At 45.1% G+C, this 23,148-nt stretch overlaps 1 protein-coding gene and 1 non-coding gene across 4 annotated transcripts in view; both read right to left on the bottom strand.

Moving 5' to 3' along the window:
* Positions 1-1,899: 1,899 nt before the first annotated feature.
* WWP2 (WW domain containing E3 ubiquitin protein ligase 2) overlaps positions 1,900-23,148 on the bottom strand; it is a 122,377-nt gene continuing 101,128 nt past the window's right edge. For all 3 annotated transcript variants that reach the window (XM_001367005.5, XM_056811440.1, XM_016427940.2), the window contains 13 exons: positions 20,245-20,326; positions 19,642-19,770; positions 17,834-17,912; positions 17,418-17,489; positions 17,049-17,137; positions 14,960-15,119; positions 13,169-13,302; positions 12,607-12,747; positions 7,970-8,090; positions 6,585-6,689; positions 5,547-5,643; positions 5,202-5,274; positions 1,900-3,853 (listed from right to left, as the gene is read on the bottom strand). In XM_001367005.5, coding sequence (XP_001367042.1) covers positions 3,754-3,853; positions 5,202-5,274; positions 5,547-5,643; positions 6,585-6,689; positions 7,970-8,090; positions 12,607-12,747; positions 13,169-13,302; positions 14,960-15,119; positions 17,049-17,137; positions 17,418-17,489; positions 17,834-17,912; positions 19,642-19,770; positions 20,245-20,326 — 1,382 coding nt within the window. In that variant the 3' untranslated portion in view covers positions 1,900-3,753. The remainder of the gene's footprint in view (positions 3,854-5,201; positions 5,275-5,546; positions 5,644-6,584; positions 6,690-7,969; positions 8,091-12,606; positions 12,748-13,168; positions 13,303-14,959; positions 15,120-17,048; positions 17,138-17,417; positions 17,490-17,833; positions 17,913-19,641; positions 19,771-20,244; positions 20,327-23,148) is intronic.
* MIR140 (microRNA mir-140) lies at positions 16,129-16,198 on the bottom strand. The gene has a single exon (NR_034976.1). It is a non-coding gene; the product is annotated as a microRNA mir-140 (primary transcript).

Raw genomic sequence — 23,148 nt, 5'->3', positions numbered from 1 at the left:
GAAACAGCACCATTCTCTAGGATATAAATAGCCCCTTTCGAAAAGCCAGGAGAGTAAGGAGCACCTCGAAAAGCAGCAACATCACACGCCATGACCAATGAAGAAAATTAAGGTTTAACCATTTTCCTTAACAGCTGAAAACAAACCAAGGAACCCTTTGACGATTCAAGCTCAACTGCTTGTGTGATTTACGGGCTCACTGAGAAGCTCTAATGGCCTCCCCAGGCGCTCCCTAAGCCCCACTGCTCTGGGGTTAATTTTCTTGAGCTCAACCAGGCTAATAATGTTCAAGATTGTAGTGAATCCTGTGCAACATGTGGGGTGTTATTATTGCCACGTCACAGCTGGCAGTAACTACAAAGGGTGACGTTGCAATAACAACACCCAACATTTTGCACAGGATTCAATAGGATGTCTTCCGTTGGTATCCTCAAGATGTGGAGAGATAAGAGAAAGGGCCCTGGCATGCTGGATGGAACCGTACCCTTTGTGGAGAAGGCATGACGTCAAATGTAGAGCCAGATATTGACTCTGGGTGTCATTTAACTATTTTTTCATCTCTAAAATGGGGATGAGAAAGATACAAATTCAAATGTAGCCTCAGACCCTCTCTAGCTGTGTGACTCCCAGTCATTAATCTACCTCAGTTTCTTCATTTGTAAAATGGGGATGAGAAAGATATAAGTTCAAATGTAGCCTCAGACCCTCTCTAGCTGTGTGACTCCCAGTCATTAATCTACCTCAGTTTCTCCATCTGTAAAATGGGGATGAGAAAGATACAAGTTCAAATGTAGCCTCAGACCCTCTTTAGCTGTGTGACTCCCAGTCATTTCATCTACCTCAGTTTCTTCATTTGTAAAATGGGGATGAGAAAGATACAAGTTCAAATGTAGCCTCAGACCCTCTCTAGCTGTGTGACTCCCAGTCATGTATCTACCTCAGTTTCTCCATCTGTAAAATGGGGATGAGAAAGATACAAGTTCAAATGTAGCCTCAGACCCTCTCTAGCTGTGTGACTCCCAGTCATGAATCTACCTCAGTTTCTCCATCTGTAAAATGGGGATGAGAAAGATACAAGTTCAAATGTAGCCTCAGACCCTCTCTAGCTGTGTGACTCCCAGTCATTTCATCTACCTCAGTTTCTTCATCTGTAAAATGGGGATTCTAACAGCACATACCCTTCAGGTTTGTCGTGAGGATAATATATTTGTAAAATACTAGCACGCCTCACAATAACCGATGAAGGCAGGTAATCAACAGCCAATCACTTGCTGCTCATTAGCACAGGAACCCTTCAACAGATTGCCTTGTAGGGGATGCAGCGACACTGGCCCTGCTGTTCCGCAGGTGACGCTCCATCTCGGCTCGAGGCCGGTCCCCACACATACACCAGCTCCCTCTGGATTGCACAGCTCAACGGCTACCCTTCCTCATCCCTCCTCCCTCCAGAAAAGGCCAGAGCTCAGAGGGAGCATCTCAGGAGAGCAGCATCTTGTGCGTCAGACGCCCCAGCCTGCCCAACCTCTGAGGGCCTGACGTTCATGCAGTCAGTCTTTGAACCCTCCCTGCTTCGCCCGTTTGCTGTGGATACCCCCCGAGCCATTGTGCTAGTTTCAAGGCCACCCCTGGCCGCCCCAATCTTGGTGCCTCGATGCCACTTGGTCTCTTCCTGTAAAACAAAGAAATAGCTGCCTGTACGGCAACAACGTGAGGCTGGAGATGTTGGAAGAGGGGCAGTCGGGTGGCTGGACACAAGCCGGGCACAGCCCAAGGAGCCCCAAAAGGCGCTTCAGGCCGGCTTCCCAGAATGCCAGGGGGGTGGGGGGGCAAGTGATCCCCCTCCCCTCCCCAGTGAGGGCTGGGAATGATTTCACTGACTTCCACACCAACACCACCGGCAGCTGCTGACTGTTTATTGCACAAGAGATCAGCTTTACTGAGGCAGGAGGGAGAGTACAAAATGGGCTGGTGGCCAGCCCGCTGCTACAGAAGGAGATTTTATACAGATACTTCATTTATATACACGTATGTACACACACACGAGCACACGCACACACCTCGTCGTGACACCTCAGAGCGGAGGCAGGCGGCTTCCAGCCCCCGCAGCTGGCAGGACCCAAAGGCTTGTGGGACCACACGGCAAACAAGTGAAGAAACAAAGGCTGGTCCCCCCACCCCGAGCAAGGCATCATCCAGAGGCGGACACACGACACACATCAACGTGGCGCTGCCGGGCTCAGGTCCAAAGAAATGGACCAGCCAGGGAGCAGCTGCCGAAGAGCCTACTTTAAAGCTAGAACCCTATGGCACAGGTCGGGTCAGGCTGGGCAGGGAGGAGGGGGCGCAGGCATTTGGGGGCTCCTTGAGTAAAGCCCGCCTTCAAATCAACGCATTTCAGAAAGGAGGAATGAAATAAAAAGGTGTCAGGAGCCTGCCAGACTCCAGAAGGCAAGAGGGGAAAGGCAAGCATGGAGGCCCAGACACTGGGGGGAAGAAAGTGCTGCTTCCCGACTTCCTTTCCTGACAGCTAAGGGAGCAAATTCCGAGGGGCAGAACAAAGACCGCCTTCACCAGCCAATTATGGCACTTCCCATCCCATTCCCAAACTGGAGATAATGGGGCGCACTGAGCAGGGAGGAAGGACCCTGTCCCCGAGAACCAGGAGCCTGGGAGTCAGGGTTCACCGGCTGAAGCCCCTGCTCTGGTAGGGACTCAAGGACCCCAGAGGAAGGGAGGAGGAACCAGTCCGCTTGGTTCTCCCAAGCTCCAGCTGCTGCCAAGCAGGGCCCTGTTCCAGGGGAGCTTTCAGGAGAGCACGTTTCTGCACCGAGTCCCTGCCTTTAAGGAAATGGCCATCGCAAGCCTAGGCAGTCCTCTTAGGGCCACTAGACTCAGAGGACCTTCGGCTGAGGTTAGGGGAGAACCTGAGCCTTTGGAGCCTGGTTCCCCAAAGGAGAGGCAGTAGCATCACCCCAAAAGGAACTAACAAAAGCCCTCCATGATCTGCTTCAGGTTTAAAGGATGAAAACGATCTAGAATGACCACTGCCATGGTGTCACCCTCCTCCTCTACCCAGTCAGTGACTTGTCCTGCTGGGCTTCCACAGAGGAGGTGCAACAGGCTCAGCCCAGCCTTCAGCCTGTCCCTAAAATCCTTCACACTCACATTCAATGTCAATGAATCACTAAAAATAATTTTAAACTTCTATTTCAAACATCAAAATTTCTGCTATTGGGAAAGACCAGGGAACCCTCCCCCAAGAAGCTTATCTAACCTATCTCTCTCACCACCCTTTCTGGGCATCTGCTTGGTCCTATGAGAATAGGGGCGTCTTCCCCATCACATTCACAAATGTGATCCTCCAGCACTTGAAGAAAGAAGGTTCACCTTCACTGAGATGCTGGACCTCTGGTTTCTGATCCAGGATGCTCACACATACAGACAGACACACACACACACACACACTCTCTCTCTCACACATGCACGCACACACACACCCACGCACTGGGAGGAGAAGACTGATGGATTATTCCAGGCTCCATTCCAGGTTCCCCACAGCTGGCCGCCAAGAGTGGGGAACAGGAGCTCATGGGCACTAGGGCCTGGGAAAATCTGCCAATGCAAGGGGAGTTAGAGACCCCCACCACACCACTTGCTGGGGACCTCCTGAGAGTCAAATGTCCTGCTGCCACAGAGACAGGACTTAATTACTGCCCAGCCCCTGTGGGCAATTCCAGAGGGAGCTACTCTTCATTACTCTTGTCCAAAACCCTCTGTCTCCTCGATGGCATACAGTAGCTTTTCTTTCAGCTGTTCATAACTCTTGTAGGGGGGGAGATCCAGACGGTTGAAACTGGTGAGAAAGAATAAACAAAGTGATCACCCTGAGTTCATTGGCCTTGGACTCTCCCACTCCATGTCTCTCACTCAAAAAGGAGGAACTACAAGAGACAGGTCAAACAGACCGCTCTCTAGAGCTCTCTGGGCATTTCTTTCTTAGTTAATCCATACGCCATTACTTGTATGGGAAAAGAGTAAATATCAGATGCCCAGAACAGATGTCACCAACTGCATCCACCCCCTCCCCCTTGTAGGAGTGTTCTGTGTTCAAGTGGTCAGCAATATATAATTGAAAATCCGATACCCTAAAAAAAGAACTACATATCCTGAGAGCCCGCTGACTTCCTGTCATTTCCTGTAGACAGGGAATAAATATCCAGGGGGAAGTCCTGCTCCTCCTCTCTTTGGCTTGTAGCCAGAGGTGATGGAAGTAAGGTGGGGATTTTGAAAATGGCTAACCAGTCATGGGCACATGGTTTTTATTTTGTATCCTTTTTATTCCTTGGTTTCTAATGATCATTTAATAAATCCCTTAAAATATACTATTTTCTTTATTTGAGATTTAACTTTAAAATTTTACAGTTGGCAACCACGAAGGGATATGTAGTTCTTTTTTAGGGTAACAGATTTTCAATTATACATTATTATTATTATTATTATTTTAAAGTGCAAAGTTTAAATTCTTTTTGAGATTAATTTTAGGTTAAGGTTAAAAAACATGCTATCCCTCCGAATCCAGAAAATGAACTGTTTGGAGAAGGCACTATGAAGGTACCTCCACAGATCACATGATGCACCAGAAGATCCAGAGTGAACTTTAGTGATTTGAACTATGTGGGGTTGAATGCATTTGTTTTGTATGTCTACTCATGCCAAAGGAGACTGCCCCCTAACTGGCTTTTTGTCAATGCGTCTAGAATTCCACATTAGTTTTGTTCTCTTTTCCTCTTATCCTCAAATTATTGTAATTTCAAAGTTGGTATGTTTACAAGACCCACTGGAGAGACTAGTCTTCCACAGGTCTCAGAGGGAATGTATAATTGAAAATCTGTTACCCTAAAAAAGAACTACATATCCCAAGAGCCCACTGACTGTCATTACATACTTCCTGTAGACAGGGAATAAATATCCAAGGGGAAATCCTGCTCCTCTCCTCTCTTTGACTTTCAGCCAGCAGTGATGGTAGTAAGGTGGGGATTTTGAAAAGGGTTAACCAGCCGTGGGCACATGGTTTTTATTAAATCCCTTAAAATATAATATTTTTATTATTTGAGATGTAATTTTAAATTTTACAGCAGCCTCTGAGACCCTGAGGCCTAAGGTCAAGCTTCCTTCCCCCCCAGGGAATGGGCTTTACTTACCAGGTATGGCTTCGAGGGAGCCAAGTCTCCTTGCCAACTTTGTCAATGCAGAACTTTTGGGGTCCATTGCTACCTATTGGCCATGATAAAAAATGCAGTATTTAGGGAAGTAGAGAATTGCTCCACAGCTACTTCTTCCCTTCCCCCTATTCATGCCTGTCCCAGGATCTATAAGTGACTGAAGCCAAGACCATCCCCAGCAAACACTGTTCCTGGGGTACTCTGGAATTCCACAGCTTTACACTGTTCATCTCAGTGCACATAATGTCTCTTCTCCTGACAAAAGTGGACCTTCCCTCTCCTTATCTATTCCCCCAGATAGATTTCAGGAGGAAAAATACCAACCAATGAGTTCTGCAAATCCTCCCACAGGTAGGCGGCAGGTGCCCGTGACAAACTGCAGCAGACGGATCCTTTTTTCGTTATCCATCTCCTTTACCACCTGAAACCCAAAGAATGAAGCTCTGCTCAGACAAGATGCTAGGCCCCAGAAATTGTCCTAACCAATGACCCAATGAAAGAGAACTCAAGAACAGAGAGAAGTTTGTCCCTGCCACTGCTCTAAGCTAGGACAATATCCTTGGTCGTTTCTCAGCTGAGATCCCAAAGCCCATTTCAGGTGTGACAGCATTCCTTCAATCTCACCATCTCTCAAAGGACATAACTACAGGACATTAGCAGCAACTCACAAGGTAGCTCAGGGTCCCTGGGACCTTTTATTCAGCCTATGGGGCCTCCCTTCAGTATCTGAGGATCATCCCATCCCAGCACCCATCAGTCCATGGAACCTGGGAAATACACTTGGCCTTGGGGCACCATGACTTTGGTTAGCCTTTGATTTTTTAAAGAATCAACTAGGAAGAGCAGGTTTAAAAGCTCATGCCTCTTCTCTGAAGACAAGTATGTGCCTTCCTGTTACTGTCTGACTGGTAGGGAATACTATTATTCCATACTATTAGATGCTTCATTTCCAGCTCCTGCTCATCTTACAGGGCCCTGCCTCCTACACACCAGTGATTAGAGCTGGGAGGAGGGAGACCACAAATTTCAACTGATCACTCTGCATTCGCCATGGCCAGGAGAGCCTCAGGCTTTCTTTTCAAGGAAACTCCTCTGAAAGTCTGAGGACAAATAGCCACAGACAGAATATGTGTGTGTGCACACATGTACACATAAGTGTGTGTGTGTATGTGTGTGCACGCACATGTGTGTAAGTATGTCTGCACTAGCAGCAGGAACATAGGCTGAGGGGGTGTGAGGACTGGAGGGGAGTAAAAGGCAGCAAGAGGAGTTCCAGACTGCTCCCACTTAGGAGGCTTCCTGGGGTCAAGGTACCCACCCTTCCCTCCCTAAAAAGAGCAGGGGCCTATCCCCAAGACTCACCTGCCAGAACCACTGGATGGGTCTGCTGTTCTTGGTGTAGTGACGGTAAATGGTGTTCTTCTGCCAGTCAGCCATATCAATCTCCTGCATGCCACACAGCATCAACTAAGGGACAAATGAGGAGAGTCATCAACACCATGACTTGTTCCCATCCCAACAGCTAACCCTGGGAGACAGAAGCTGGGGTGGGGGCAAGTGCTTCTCTCTGTGCCCTCAGCAGACACAGACTCCTACAGGATATGGCATAGAGCATATCTGTATTCCTTAATTTCCTAGTTAAATGAAGTTTATCCCTTTGGACCGAGGCTTTAGTTTTAACCAACTGTTATGGAAATCCTTCTAAAATGAATCTAATACCTCCATGCTTTCTTTAAAAACAAGTATTCTGGTCATAACTTAACCTCTTTTCACCGACTCAGGGCCAACATTATAAATCTCAACTATGTGTTGTAACTGTACAATAAGCCTCTTAGAACCTACACACCAAAGTATGTAGAGACTACCAGTGTCTGTCCCAAGCCAAAGTACCTCAAATCCTCATGAATCCCATTTCAAGTGTTTAATGCTTTCCAAAGCTATTTTCATAGCTTTTCTGCCTTATATTTTACGAGAGGCTGTAAGTTGTCATGTTCTGCTATTGTCACTGTGGAAGGCCCAAGCCTACTCCCTGAAATATCTAATTTGCTGTTCTGATGCTAACAGGCTGGAAAATCAAATAATAAATCAAATCTGTTTATTTATATAAAAAAGGGAAGTAGGAGCTGAGAGTCTAAAAGCCCCCTCGTGAGTATAGCTAGCACGGTTTACTGAGCATATGGCCTTTTTGTGTGTTTTGGCTATTCAGAATCCTCCTCCTTTGCTAACTTTTAGGAGATTAAGTTCTAAAAGACATAAAGTAATCTCTGAGTATGAAACAGACACTCCCCTAACAGGACACTTCCCCATTAACAAGAGGATGTCTCTACAAATAAGTAGCCGAGGAAGGGTCACCAGCTACTCTGAAACTCACCTGACTCCAGAAACACTTGACCATGCTAACCAGGGGCTTTGCTTGCAATAGGCCCACAAGTCACAATTGTGGAGTCCAAGAAGCCCAGTCCAACCCCTTCGTTTTACAGGTGAGTAAACTGAGGCCATAGAGTTTGGGTGGTGATGAGTCTCAGATCACTTGAATAACAGATGTGGGACCCTCCGTTCTTTTCCAAAGTTCTATGTGGCCTAGATTACCAGGAAAAATCCAGGAAAAATTCCAGGAAAAAAATTACCAGGAAAAAATTCCCCAGAAGCAGGTTCTGACCTCTCAGCTACTTCAAAGGAAAAGGCTTGGAGCATAGTCTACAAGGCCAACCAGGATCTGAGAGCCATAAGAAGCTTGAGGATCTCACCTCTAGTTCCTTCTCGTCGAAATAGCGGAGCCATTCCAAAGGAGCCACCTCATTGAAGCCGTCCAAGAAAGCTTTGGTCTGCTCTTCTACACCGCGGGTAAACCTCCAATCTGTCAGCAACCTAAAATAAAAAACCAGTCTATCAGTGCCAAACCAAATCGAGCCTCCAACCCTCTTTCTCAGATTGTCTGCCATCCTTGGAGCTGCCATATATGTGCCAATCCATACAGGCCAGGGAGCAAGCATGAATTCAAGCTTAGGCTTCAGGAGCACAACTTTCATTCATTCATTAATTCAGACATTTACTGAGTGTGCACTGGGTGTAGGGGGCTGTAGAGGCTAAGATACAAAGATGAATTGGACACAATCCCTGCCCTCAAGAAGCTTAAAAATCTAAGAAGAGCAATAAGACAACTACCCAAAGTATTGTATATAATAAGGATATGTGACCAATAAAAGTGCTATAAAAGAGCCCAAAGATGAAGATGTGAGAAGACATCTCCCCTCACTGCTTTGCAGAGATGAGGTGCACAGGTATGACACTATGTTGCCAGATTTTTCTTTTTTTACATACTGATAAGCTTTGTTGATTTTGTAATTTTTTTCTTTTTCTTCTAAAAATAATCTATTATAAGGAGTGACTGAGAGGGAGGCAGAGGAAGTAAACAGAAGGAAATTTTGGCTATGTAAATATACACACACACATATATATAGAAACTTTTTTGTAAGTGCTTGATGAAATAAAATGGTGGATGAACAGATTACATGGAGGAGATAGAATTTAATCTTAGCCTTCTTCAAAGATGAGTAGGTAGGCTTTTCAGAGGCAGAGATGATGGAGAGAACATCCCAGGCAGGAAGGCTATGAGAATGCTTAGTCTATTTTGAAAGGGAAAAAGTACACAAAGGAGAATAGCATTATGAACCAGGGCTCGAAAGATGAAGGGCCATGAAGCTAAGAAGTCTAAACTTTATTCAGGAGGAATTAAACATTTTTGAGAAAGGAAAGTGATATGACTAAAAGCATGCATTAGGAAAATTAATCTGACTGTATAGGCAGAAAATCTAGATAGGAGACTAATGAAATAGTTCAGAGGAGATATAATGAAGGCCTGGATGACAGCAGTCAAGTAGTGCCAGGGAAAGAAGGGAAATTCAGAGACATTAAGCAGGTAGCTTCCATAGAACTTAAGGACACACTGATCAAAAGAAAGAAGCAAGACAAATAAAGGACTTCATAATAAATATAAGGTTTCAATATCAAATGACTGAGAGAATAATGATGTTATTCACTAAGTCAGAAGGGTGGTTAGAGTCAGAAGATGAAGAGTTCAATTTTCAAATGGCGCCAGCAGGACATGCAAGGGAGGTGTCTAGTAGATAATTGGAAATACAAATCTAGTGTCTGGCAAAAGTCAAAGATCTAAATATAGATTTGGATATCATCCATATAATGATAAAATAACTGAAACTGAGAATAGATGAAGTCATCAAGGGAGAGGAATGAAGAACAAAAAAATAATTATCTTTAAATTACCATTTCTAAAATAATTTTATTTTTTAAAGACTTTCTCTTTTTGTTATTATGTTTACAAACCCTTACCTTCCATCTTAGAAACAAAACTATGTATTGGTTCCAAGGCAGAAGAGTGGTAAGGGCTAGGCAATGGGGGTCAAGTGACTTGCCCAGGGTCACACAGCTAGGAAGTATCTGAGGATAGATTTGAACCCAGGACCTCCCATCTCTAGGCCTGGCTCTCAATCCACTGAGCCATATAGCTGCCCCCAAGACCTCTTCTTTGAAAGACAGGAGATCTTGAGTTCAAATCTGGCCTTGGATACTTCCTAGCTGGTGACCCTGGGCAAGTCAATTAACCCCCTTTGCCTAGCCCTTACCACTATTCTACCTTGGAATCAATATACAGTATTGATTATTAGAAAGAAGGTAAATGTTGTTTTAAAAAAAAAGAAAAAGGAGTCAGAGACAGATAGGCAAAGGCAAAGAACATTAAGGGCAGAGTCCTAAGGAATGGTTAACTTCAGTGGGTAAGAGGAGGAAAGTAAAGAACCTATTTCTGTCACAGAAGCCCAAGAAAGAATAAAGGTCAAAAAAGACAAGGCAGCCAACAATGTGAAAATGCTGTGGGAACATCAAGGAGGATGAGGAATGAAAAAAAGGTAATGGCATTTAGCAACAGACGGCACCTGGTGGTCCTTGAGAGAACAGTTTTGGCAGAAAGGAGGAAAGTCAGATAATAAAGGCTTCGGGAGCCATTAGGAGTAAGGCAGCAATCAACGATTACTAGCTTGGCAGTGGAAATATGACAGCTCAAAGGGGGCAGTGATGTCTTTTTAGGTCAGGACATATCTGAGCCTGTTTGGTGGGGGGAGGAGGAGAAGCCAGTGGAGCAGACTAGAAATGCCAATTTTTCTTAAGTTAATATGAGAAGTAGAATAAAACTATTATTATATGCTTGTTAGGAGTCCGAAGGCATACAGGAAGTGGTGAGGGAGCTTGTGTTGGATGTTGCCTTTCCTGGAAAACAGGAGGCCAGATCACTTCCTGCAGGTGAAGTGAATCTGGAGATGGGGTTTGTGAGGACAATGGAATTCAAAAGGGAGATGATAAAATGTGAATAAGCCAAGGGCCATGCAGTAATGGGGTCCCACATTACAAATACTCAATGGCACCCTTCTCTCTCTACAAGTAGGAATTAACAAGGTGGATGCAGTGAAGCTCAGCAGACATTCTTTTCAGGCCTTCCAATATTAGATAAACTTACAAAGGCAAATCAAATGGTCTTGGGGCAAAGGATTGTGGGGTGGTCATGTTGTTGAAATGGTTATAGCCATGGTATCACCTGGGCAGGGAGGCGGGCAAATCAAAAAAGAGATTGCTAGATTGGGAGAATAAAGACAAGGTAAGGGACTAGAAATTCTGATACCCAAGAAGGGCAGATTCAGTCAAAGTGAGGTAGGAAAACAGCAGGAAGGCCATGATCAGAGAGAGGATTTACATATGGTTCATGTGCTTAAGAGAAAGGCTGGGAACCCCAGCCTACATTAGGACCAAATCAAGCAGAACAAACAAAAGCTTGGGGGGGGGGGGGGGGGGAAAGAGTGGAGGGGAGATAGGAGGATTTGGAAGCATGAATGAAAAAGCTAAAACATGGAAGCCAGGAGAAGGTGGTGGGGGTCATCAGAAGAAAGGAAAGCACTCAAGAGTGCATACTGAGCAAAATGAAAACAGGACACAGAACTTGGAGGCTTGTTTGAGAAGGAGAGTAAGAATTCTAGATTTTATTATTTGAGGCATTTTCTTCTCACTCATTGGGAATCCAGGCATGGAGCCATCATTATTCCAGAGAGCTAAAACTTTTTCAATGTATTTTTTTAAGTGACAGAAATTATTCATTAAAAAGGAGATAAAAAGTAAATCAATTAAATTAAGTCTGAAAAAGATTTGTGATTCTGTAGTGAAAATGCCACTTGACCAACAGTGAGATTTTGCTGTTCCTTGGCCTGATGTTACTAGCTGTGCCACTGCAGGCCAAACACCTAATCCATGGATATCTGTTGAATATCAGTTTCCTCATCTGTAAAACGAGAATAATACTGAATTTCTGTTTCTTTCTCAGCCTTGTGCTAAGGAAAGCACTTCGTAAATTTTAGGGTGCTATGTAATGGGGTCATCAAGTTTTAGTAAAGAAGAAATGACCTTCTGTCAACTCAGTCCCTGTCTTCTCTGTACAGTTTTCCATATGTTGTCCCCCCCATAGAATGTGAGCTCCTTCAGGGCAAGGGTGGTATTTGTGTCTTTCTCTGTAGCCCCAGTGCTAAGCAGAGTGCCTGGCACATGGTAAGCACTAATGCTTGTGACTGTGTATTTACTGTAGTAGACAGGTGGTGTTACTATCAATTGGTTCTCCACACTCCAGAAGTGAGTGTGTTTTCACAGCAGGTAAAGGGCAGGGTAGTGGGGTAGACATATACTGGAATTGGGGTCAGCAGTCCCTTGTTTGAATCTCTATTCACATTCACTTGTCCTTTGATCTTGCCCTTATAAAATAATCTTACTGACCCTCAGTTCCTTTGCCTACAAGACGGGGCTCACAATACTCGCCCTGCTTTCTTCTCATTGGTCTGTGAGGAAATATTTTGTGAGTCTTAAAATGCTTCATCAAAGTGATTACTGGGACCCTTGCTGAAGGTCCTACCCTAGTCTGTAGCTGGCACCTAGCCACCCAGTAGGTGGCCAAAGACCCCAGGCATGGGACAAACCAATGATCCTGCCTCTGAGACCAGTGGACAATGAGGTTGCGGCTTACTGTGTCTGCCTCAAACACGGATTCCTTTATTTTAGTGCCCTAGCACTGGTGCCAGGAAGTGTGAGGGGAAGGCAAGGGACAGGCTGGCTGAGGGAGTCGGCTCCACCCTGGCAAAGTGGAGCAGTGATGGAGAAGGAAATGAACAGCCACCCGATGAAGATAGCCTCAGCCCTGCACCTCTGTCTGGGTCCTCATGGCCTCCCAGAGGCAGGACCAGTACAACTCTCCTCTGGGCTATGCTCTGTTTGCCCCCAGCTCAGCTCAGATTGCTGGGCTTCCCACCCCCTCATGCTGTCCTTTGAGATTTACATGATGTATTCTTCTTTGTTCTCCTCGGTGACACGGATGCTCTCGCCTCCCTCCTTCAGTTCATGGCTTGTCACCTTACCCAGGATTTCCATGTCCTGGATGAAATATAACTCTAGCCCACACTCCTCCAGGTTGTTTTCTCTGAGTGGGGAAGTGACCAAAAAAAGAAAGAGTTACATTGCAGGAAGTGATCTCCCTGACCCTACTCCCACCTTCATCCTCACTTTGGGCCCAAGGCAAGGACTCCAGATGGTCGATAGGCTCCTAGTTACTGACTACAGGATCCCCTGCTAGAAGCAGCGGATTCCTAGAATCATTCACCTGCTGCTAAGCTTTGATCCAGCTGCCCAAAGGGGACATCATGCAACATGTACTTTATACATCTCAAAGGTCATGAAAATGCTTTCATTTCAACCTATCTGAATTCTAGTTCCATAGAGAAGAAATAAAACCAGTTGGATGACCAAGATAAGTCCTTTATACCTACGCCTGGGTAGGAACACTAGACACCCTCTACACCCAATAAAAGGCCATATTCCTGCAGGCAGCAAAAACCACTCACTTGATCCAAACGATGGAGTTGTAGAATTCAGGATCAATGGATTCCAGGTCCTTCAGCGTCGGTCTCTTGTTCAGCATGCGCTTGTAGAAGGGGAGGGTGAAGCCAGTGTCGATGAACTTACCATGATAGAGTGCCTAGGGAAGGAAGGAACAGGTCAAATTGCCTCTGTCACTAGTCATTCCGGAGCACTTGTAACAAAGGCATAAAACAAGGGCAAACTCCACCAAGCCAGACTCTGGCCTCTGTGGGGACCTGGAGGGACTGGGACAAAAAGAAAGCTGCTTCTGCCAAACCAAGAGCCCCCCAGCCCCACCTTTTACACTCCAATGATGAAGGAGTACTCCCTAAGTCACAAGTGGGTCTGAGGGAACAGGTCACATTCCTCTGACCACTGCTGCCATTCCTGGGCAGTGCCCACAGGAGAATTGGGTGGTTAGCTCCTCCTTGGCTCAGCAGGCAGCTGACCCTGGGCTTATTGAGAGCACTTGTCTAAACAGCTCCAGGGGGCTGCCTGACTCATGGGCTACAAGATCTGGGAGGCAGAGGCAGCCAAAAATAATGCAGACACTGGAGAGGGCTGGCGGGCCAGTCATGAGTAATAGTCTGGGTTTTACGGGTCTGTTCTGTCAGCTCTCAGGGCAGGCAGCCTTTGGGAGACCTGGAAGGAATGTACCCAATTTCTGAGCCCAGCAACTTCCAGACTCTTAGGCACAGGTCCTGAGGTCCCTGGAGTCCTCCAGGGGGAGAAGGAGAAGAGAGAACTGGGAAAACCAAGGAAGCAGCTAATCAACACCCAAGGAAGAACATGTTGCTTCCCTCAATCCATCTTTGGTCTCCTGACTTACTATAATCTAAGCCACAATATGGTTCTGCCTTACCATAACCACCCTTCCACAATCAGACACTTTACCATATTCAGACAAGCGCCTCACTTGGGACTTCCATCCCACAGTCACCCACATACAAAGCACCTCCCAAGAAGCCTTTTGATACCCTCTAACTCTCATTTGATATGTGTTCTGAACCTCCTTCCTAATACATATAACAATTTGAGTTCTTTATATTTCCAAATTACATTTCAATAATACCTTCCATTTACAAACTGGATATGAAACTGGATAAAACACTCCAGCAAATGGCCTCCAAAAAGGACTGAAGTTCCATTGTAATCAAATTACTGGTTCTGTATTGCCTACTACTCTCTCTCCAAACTTCTACTTACAGATGCCTTAAATTGCCACTTACTTCTGAAGGGCCAGGGGCCCTTGAATCCCTGACTCCTCTCTGTCTGACCTGGGTTTTCTAAAGCTCTTGAAGGAGTTGAAATACCCAAGGATGCGGCCCAAGCAGGAATGGCAAGGAAGCCACAGGTCAGTGGAAACATATGTGCATGGTTTGGGAGGTAGTCTCTGATGAGTTGCTAAGAAAGGCCTCGGTTACTAGGATTAGATATATGTCTTTATCATGTCCATTTTAGGACAGAGTCCAAGAGGTTTTAGTGCCAAAAAGCTTATAAACTCTTAGAGGATAAGACTCTGCGAAGGACTAAGCTGCCATCTGGCCATTTCTCTTATTCAGAGAGTGACCTGACTCAGTGTACAATATTCATCCTATTTAATTACAAATTCCCTTCAGTTGGGAGGGATCAGTTGGTCAAACCCAGTCCTTCCTTCCAAGGAAGGCTGGCCCTGACTGTGTCTCTCCTCTTCTCTCCTCAGTACTCTGATTCAAGCCTTGGGCATCAGGAAACAGGAAAGGGATGGGGAGAGGCCAGGCATCTGGAGTCCTCACCATTGCTATAAACCTGCCGATGAAGCGGAAGTAGGTGAGGTGGTCCGGGTTGATGGAGGAGGCCGGGTTGATTTGCAGACAGTAGTTATTTTTCCCAGCATATTCAAACAAACAATACATGGGGTTGAGCACCTCGTGAGACAGGAGGAAAAACCATTCTCTGTGAGAACAGAAAAGACAGAACCAAGGATAAAATACCCCGAAGATATTGGACTACACTTAAGTTTCTGCTACAGTCTCATGAGTGAGATCTGGAGCCAAGAACAAGGCCTCAACTGTCCTCCTTGGGATCTTCCCTCAGCTCACAGTGTCCACAGTCAATAAACAGGTGTCAGGAGAACATATAAGGGCTTGGGGGGGCGGGGGGGAACGGGACGACAGCTTACCAGCCCCACACAGAGGGACAGCCCAGGGAGGCATGCATGAGCAGAGGCTTTCCTCTAACAAGTCTGAGGACAGTTCAACACTGCCAGATCTCCTGCTACCTCAGCTCAGGACAGTAGAATAACAACAGTAAAAAAAAGTAACAATAATAACAACAACAGTAACAACAACATCAACCACTAGCACACATTGGGCACTTTATGGTTTGCAAAGCGCTTTCCAAAATTCTTCTGGCTCTTGTTTCTCCTTTCATTGCCCCCTACACCTCGGTGATTCCAGAATTGGGCCTACTTCCGACTGCTCTAGTACACACCCTGTGTTCTAGAACACAAGAGGAGTGGGCACCTTCAACACCAACATGGAGAGTGAGGAGAGACTTTCCATGCATGTATGTGCTGATACCGATCTACGACATTCAGCTACCCCTTAACACGCTTCCTAGCCTTGCTCTAATTTCTGGGATATCTAGGCTACCTTTTTAGTGATCTGTTTTCCATCACATACTGGGTGGAGAATGTGCCAGACGGTGGATATTCGCCAAGGAGCCTGTCCTGTGCCCCCTCCCCAACATGGTACCCTCTCTCATCCTCTTGGGCATGCACCTGAACCAATATCCCACTCCTTGGTATAGGCTCATGCCAGGCTTGCTGAGCCCTTGGCACTTGAGCTAAACCCAAAGGGAGCTATGGTAAGTAATCCAGGTTCCTTCAGTCCCTCCTCCCTGGCTTCTCAGCTGTTTGTGGCCAGAGACGAGGATTCCTCCGATGCAGAGAGCGCCCCAGTATCCTGTCCGTGGTTCTACCCTGTGGTAGAACAGCATGACGTAACCTACCATAGGGTAAAACCACTGGCAGGACACAGAGAGAGACACACACACAAAAGGGCAGGAGCCACACCGGAAGCCCACAAACCAAAGCCTGGAGGAGGAAGAGGAGGGTCACCACGGAGAAGGAACAAAAAATCTAGAGTGGGACAAACACAAGTGCAAAAAGAAAAGGACATGGTGGGCCAGAAGAGAAGTTAACCCAGAGCCAAGCAAAAAGAAATCCCCAGAGCAGCAGCAGCAGCAGCAGAGGACGCATCCAGGAGGGAGGGCAGGCCCCCAGCTGGAAGAGGAGCCTCCTTTCTCTGCCCATTTACCTGTTTTAGAATAAAGGGCAGCTTCTCCCCAGAGGCTCTGTCTACTTTATTAAGTGGACAAAAAAGGAAGAAGGTCAGTAGTTCTGGCCTTCCAGTGATTCGAGGCATCACTTACTCTCTCCACTTGAAGCCTCTTCTCTGCAGACCATTGCCTACAAATTGTGATCCAAATTATAGAAAATGCATGTAATGGTGCTTCAGACTCTTTAAGAAAAACCTAGAGGTGATCCAGGAATGGAGGGAGATGCCTACAGACCTGGGGGAGTGGATGTGATGTGTAGAATTTCTGTCTTGCTTGAATTTAAAACATCAAACTATAACATTTATATCACCATCTTAAAAACAGGAAGACAGCTCTGGCTTCTTTTTGGGTACACGCTTCATGATAATTCAAGGGGGAGGCAAAAGGTGATTTAATCCTGAACCCAGGAGAAAGAAAGGAATATACCTGAGTTGGTACTACCTGAAACCTGTCTGGTTATGGGTCATGTTCCCCAAGGAGGGATAGGAAAAAAAAGGAACAGCCATCTGATGAGAGCACTCAAGCTTCCATTTCTAGGCTCACCTGGCAATGCCACCATAGTCCAGGCCCTCCTCACCACGCATGATGATGTACAGCCGGCGACGTAGGTCATATGGCTTCATGTTCATGATCTGAGGATAAGAAAATACAGAGACACCCCCCACAAAGCATCAGCACCTCTCTCTCTCCCAGATCACAGCACAGAGTAGGATCAGGGAGGAGTCTTGGGACCCCATTTCCAAAGTCCTCAACATGAAAAGAACAATCATCTTTCAAAAAAAAAATGCTATCTTTCAAACTACTCCATGTTCTACTTGGACAGTCAATAAATAAGAAGGACATGTGGGTGGCTTCTCCATGCCCCTGGTCTCAAGTGGAAGGCAGAAGTCTAGCCCCTTGATGCTCTCCTACCTGTTGAAAAGAATCCTCAAAAAGTGTTTGCCTGGACACACTGATCTTCACATGACTGGGAAGGGCATTTGACTGGAAAGAGAAAAAAAAATCTCTTAGCAAGGAATCAAATTGATCTTTATTTTCTTCTGCTCCATGCTCTAACAACCCAGTGATCCTACAAAAGCAATCAGCCAACTTGGCTCCACCTAGAAATACCTCAACAATTCCTAAACCACTCCCAGCACAAAAGTCAGCCATAGACAATCTATCTACCCAGAACTAGAAAGGTCAGCTTTCCTCAGCCCCTCAAGGCTGTACAGGAAAAATCTTCATCTACTTTAGGCTGAAAACAACTAGGCAATTCTAGTTAATATGGTTAATTCTAGTTAATATGCCCCCAAATTGGGTAACACGTAATCAATACTGTCACTTACATGGCAGAGAAAACGGAACTGGTGATACTTCCAGCGGAAGCTTCGATCATAGGCTCCTGGAGAACCTCCTTGCTTGCTCCTATGAGAAGCAAACAGATCATGTTCAGGGTTCCTCAAATTTCCCCAAACAGTAGCAATTTCCCTTTCTGTGACCTGAAGTTCTTTATTTTAAGAAAGTTGATTAGTTTAACAATGAAGAAACTAAGACAAAGAGAAAGTTACTTTCATTAAGTTATTAAGAAAACTAGTCAACCATGCAGGATCTCAATGGTATGACCACTCTCCCTGACATCACAGATCACAGCCCTAGGAATGCCTTAGTAGATGGCTTCCTAAGTGATCACAATGTTCCCCTCCCAATTAAATCCTCTAATGAGCAGCATCTCAGGTGACATACACTGGATCTGTGACAATAAACATACAGCCTCCATCACTGGTCTGACCTCAAAGACGTTCTAGGTTGGGAGAACCTCTCCTACATTCTGGCAAGTTCTGCACTCAGAGAAGTCAGTCACCCCCAAACTACGATGAAGCACCAGAAAAGGACTTTAGTGGAAGACAGACAAATGTACCACTGAAGCTCAGATTTCCTGCTTCCCAGAACCCTGACCAAGTGCCTCAGATCGAGTTCATTCTGGAGACATACCAGGACCATCCTGGAAACCACTTGGAAATGAAATGAATTCCTAGTTCATCACCACTACCATCCAATAAGTCTCACAGTAAGCATTTTCTAGGGTAGTGATGGCTAACCTTTTTAGAGACCAAATGCTCAAACTGCAACCCTTACACTGCATGAGAGCCTCCCGCCTTACTCCAAACAGGGGAGGGATGAAGCATTCCCATTGGGCTGCAGGGCAGGTGATAAGAGAGAAATGTCCTCAGGCATACTTTATAAATGGAGATTTTGAACACTAGGCTTCAATCCCCAGAAGTCCTTGGTATTTCCCAGAATTCCCTATAATCTCACTTGAGTCTCCACCTGGGCAAGATCACAATTAGTATTTAACTGGCAGCAACGCCTCCCACGTTCCTCTCCTCCATTGCAATGATGTAGAAAATGTAGTGGTAAGCTAAGCGTGGGGATTCTGAATTGGCTAATCAGCCATGGGCACGTGGTTTTTATTTTGTATCCTTGATTTTCTAATAATCTTTAATAAACCTCAAAATAGAATATATTTTATTATTAGAGATATAATTTAATTTTTACAATACGTGGAGAGGGAGAGGAGAGCAGTCCCCTCCGGCACATGTGCCATAGGTTCAACCAACATGGTTTTAGTAGGTGATTCAAGTGTTTTCCAAAAGTAATAATGAATAATGAATAGACAAATCCATTTGTCTTTATTACTTACATTTGTCTATTCTTACTGTTTGATAAAGAATGATGAACCTGCAAAGCACTTGGAAAAGCTAGCTCTTTCCTCTTCTGCTTCCAGGGATCTCAGACAGCTGTTTTCCCAGGGTTTTTAAACCTGAGAAGACATCTACAGGCCTCACCAGACTACCCACAGGGTACAAGACACAAAAAAGGTGAAGAGCTCTTATTTCAAAGAACTCCAAAGATCCAGAAATGAGTTACTAGACAAATATAAACATAGACCTTTCTATCAGAGTAATGCATGTCTACCTTTCTTTGGGAAGTACTGGAGAGCCAAACTACACTTCAAATCTAACCACCAGGGGGTGCTACAGAGCAGCACAAACCCAGGCCTGGGTTTCACCAGAGGGACCATCTCCTCCAAAGCTGCCCTTTCCGGGGCCAGGCTGAAAGAGAATAAATCAGCTCTCTGTACATAAGAACTTACCCTGATTCAAATCCAGGACGTGGGTCCTTAAAAGTTGTAGTACGTGTGTTGTGGTCCACAAAATAGCGCACTCCCTCGCTGGTGTATTTCATCTCCCAGCCTGGGGGCAGGGCAGGCTCCTGGATCATCCTGCCAGACCAGGAAGCAATGCATCACAGCAGGAAACAATGTTCTCTGCAGGGCCTGAGGCTCCCCCATCCTTGACCCATCTCTAATTTAACCAGGGTATAACTATAGTCAGGTTCCAAAGAAACCCTTAGGCAGAAAGAGACAGAGAAATTGCCTCCTTCTAGATGGCAGTGACATGGAGGAGGATCTGCAATAACAGGGTACTGTCCAACCTACACCATCTTCTAAGGGGAAGCCTTTTGGGTTCTGTCTGGGATCTTGCACAACTACTTTGGAGGGCAGCATGGCCAAGTTCGCAAATGGCTTTCTAGAAGCTCCTGACAGCAAATATTATCCCCAGTAGGTTTTAGGACACAAGTCTCTGGCTCAAAGACCAACTCTATTTTCCTTTGGTGATGGATGCTGCCCCAGGCATAGTCATCAGGTACTCAATTGCTAGCCTAACCACCCCCATTTCCCCTTGTCCATACATACCCTTGGGTCCGAGGGTCTTCCCACTGGGTGGTGCGAGTGTTGTGATTGACATAATACACCCGCCCATTGTCCTGCCTCTTTTCTGGAAAAGAGAAAAATACAAAGAAAAGACCTGATTTAAATATTTCTTAGCATCTTTCTTTTCCTTGCTTCCTCTTTCCTCTGAACCCATCCTGAAGTTCCTGCCAACACTGAAAACTTGGTACTTTTCCCCCTGGGCTTTGCTAGTAAGAGGGGAAAGGAGTCTATTTCTACCTCTGGGGCAAGCACTGTCTCCTCTGTTGTGGATAGGCAGGAAGGGAGGTAGAAGAGGAGCAGTGGCACTTTTCCCAAGATCACTGCACTCAGCTGAGCACCACACACAACAATGGACCTCAGTGCCTAGTACATAGCAGATGCTCAATAAGTGCTGATGGACTACACCTTTTCCTCTACCCCTTCTACCTTCAGGCTTTTTTCTAGCCCAAGTCTCAAGCTCTGTGAGTTTCTGTCTACAGGGGAGCCAGCAGTCTGATTCTGGTCACTTAGATGAACCAAGTCCTAGAAGCATCTATTATGTAAGGCAAAGCAGCTCTACAAGTATCTTCTTTCTTCTCTATGTGCCATCTCAAACAGTTAATTACTGTTCCAACACTGCCTTAGATACTGAAACCTTCTTCTATCAAACAGGATCATAAGTTTTAGAGGTATTATTCTCTAAACTCATCATTTAAAAGTTAAGGAAACTGAGGCTCAGAGCAGAAAGGGAATTCCAACCCAAGTCTGACTCCCAATTCAGTGCTCTTTCCACTGGACTGCTGCTTCTTTTTTGACATTTGCACACCTCCTCATAATAGGCAAAATATTCTTTGCCAAAATCACTACTCCCTAATGGTACTCTTGATATTTGTTCTGATTTGAGCTTAACTTCATGCAATCCTCCAGTTGTCAGCATGCATAGACCTGTGAATAGTGCCCCTCTGGGTTTGGATATAAAAACACCCAAAGAGAGACAAGAACAAGATTATCTGGGGTGACTAGCATGATATTTCTCTATTCTGGCTTGTTTTTCCTATCCCTTATGCCTCTATGGCCCTTTTTGCTGAAGGGGATTTAAGCCTAGGGTGGGCCTGGCTGCTGCCCCTGCCTATTTGGCTGATGGAAATTTATTCCATTACCAATCCTTCTAGAGAGGAAATAAACCTTTGAGGATTAAATGGCCCTCAATTTGAGGTGATAAACATTAGGGAAAGTCTTTAAGAGTTTTATTTGGGTTCCTCCAGACCAACAGAATCCTGACTCTCCAACCTTTATCAAAGTTACTTTATTAAAACTATTACCAAAGAAGCTACAGTTCTGAAGCTCACAGGAAACCAAGAATTTCCTATAGATTTATAGTCTTCAGGCCAAGAATCATTATTATAAAGTGCTTTAAACTCTCTGAGCCTTGGTTTTCTCATTAAAAAAATAGCGTGATACTTGATCTCACTATTCCACAGAATTAAAAAATCATAACTATAGTATGAAAATATTATCATTACTATTATAGAGGTGATGAATCTCTTTCTCTTTTGCAATGCCAAGGTATAAAACTTGCTGGTCAAATCCAGAAGCATAGAAAGACTTGAAGTGCAAAAAGGAGTCAAGATAGAAAACATATGCCAACTCTACCTCCCTATCTAAAGTATATCTCCAGAACGACTAGGTATTTGTTTTAACATTTATTTTTTCCCCTTAATCACTAAACCTTTCAAGCAATCATGGAATTTTAAGAGCAAAAAGAAGCTTTATGGGGCCCATCCAACCCAACCCCTCATTTTATGGATGAGAAAACTGAGTCCCAGACAGGGAAATAGCCTAGGAACCCAAAGGTAGTAATAATCCAAGGTTTGAACCCAGGTCTTTTTCACTCTATATATTTGAAGTTGTCTCTTCCTGTTCAACCTCACAGTCAAATATTTTTCTATTGCTTTCTTCTCTCATCGGTATAGACAGAGAAAGGAAAGAAGGCCAGGAGCCATTAAGTAGCTACAACTACCTCAAAACAGCTTGGGCAAATAGCCTATGGCTGGAACCTTCCCTTTCCAGAGGCGTCTGTGGGGAAGAGCGAACCACTCCCAGCAAAGGAACTGCTGCAGCCTCGAATAAGAGCCTTCATGTCTGCCTCCCTGGGCAAAAAGCCAAGCTAACCACTGGGGCCCAGGATCTGTCCAGCCTGTCTCAAGTTGTTGAAACTGAGAGTGCTGGTGATGGCTGAGCACACTAACCCCAGCTCACTGAAGGAGCTCCATCCCCACAGAATAACAGGATTTCAGATGTGGAGGGGGAATCTGAAATCAATTTCAACACCTTCACACTGCATATAAGAAAACAGAGAGGCATTAAGGTATGGCTGGCAGGGGGATAGGAGGAGAGAATCATTTGCCCAAAGAGATACAACCAATTAATGGCTGAAATAATCCAAATCTCTAGATACACCTTCTCCAGGGCTCTTTCCATAAGACCACTGCAAAGATAATGAAAATAAGTCTCTTTAAAAGGAAAATTTTAATGATTACACTATTAGGCCAGTGACACCTGGAATAAAGAAAAACACCAATAATAATTAAAAAAAAAGTCCTGACAGCTTTCTGGGAGCAAAAACAGAAGAAATGGGATCATTTCTCATTTTCTTTGGCTGCTTGATTCTATCTCCTTTTTTAAACACCCCCAAAAAAGTGGCTACTACCATGGACCCAGGCAAACCAACACACAATCCAAAAGAACTTGTGGTGAAGAAATGTTTCCTGATGCTTAAGCCAAAAAAATTCTTTTTCTCAATTTTGTCCTATTATAGCCTTCTATTCCTTTCTGAATGATTTTGCCTCTTCCCTTGAATTTTACATCCTGTAAACAATTTTTAACCTGGCCCTCTGGCCTGCTCCA

This window comes from Monodelphis domestica, chromosome 1, assembly GCF_027887165.1.
Source record: "Monodelphis domestica isolate mMonDom1 chromosome 1, mMonDom1.pri, whole genome shotgun sequence".
NCBI lineage: Eukaryota > Metazoa > Chordata > Mammalia > Didelphimorphia > Didelphidae > Monodelphis > Monodelphis domestica.
Note: the sequence above shows the minus strand (reverse complement) of the source record. Positions and strands in the feature narration are given on the sequence as shown.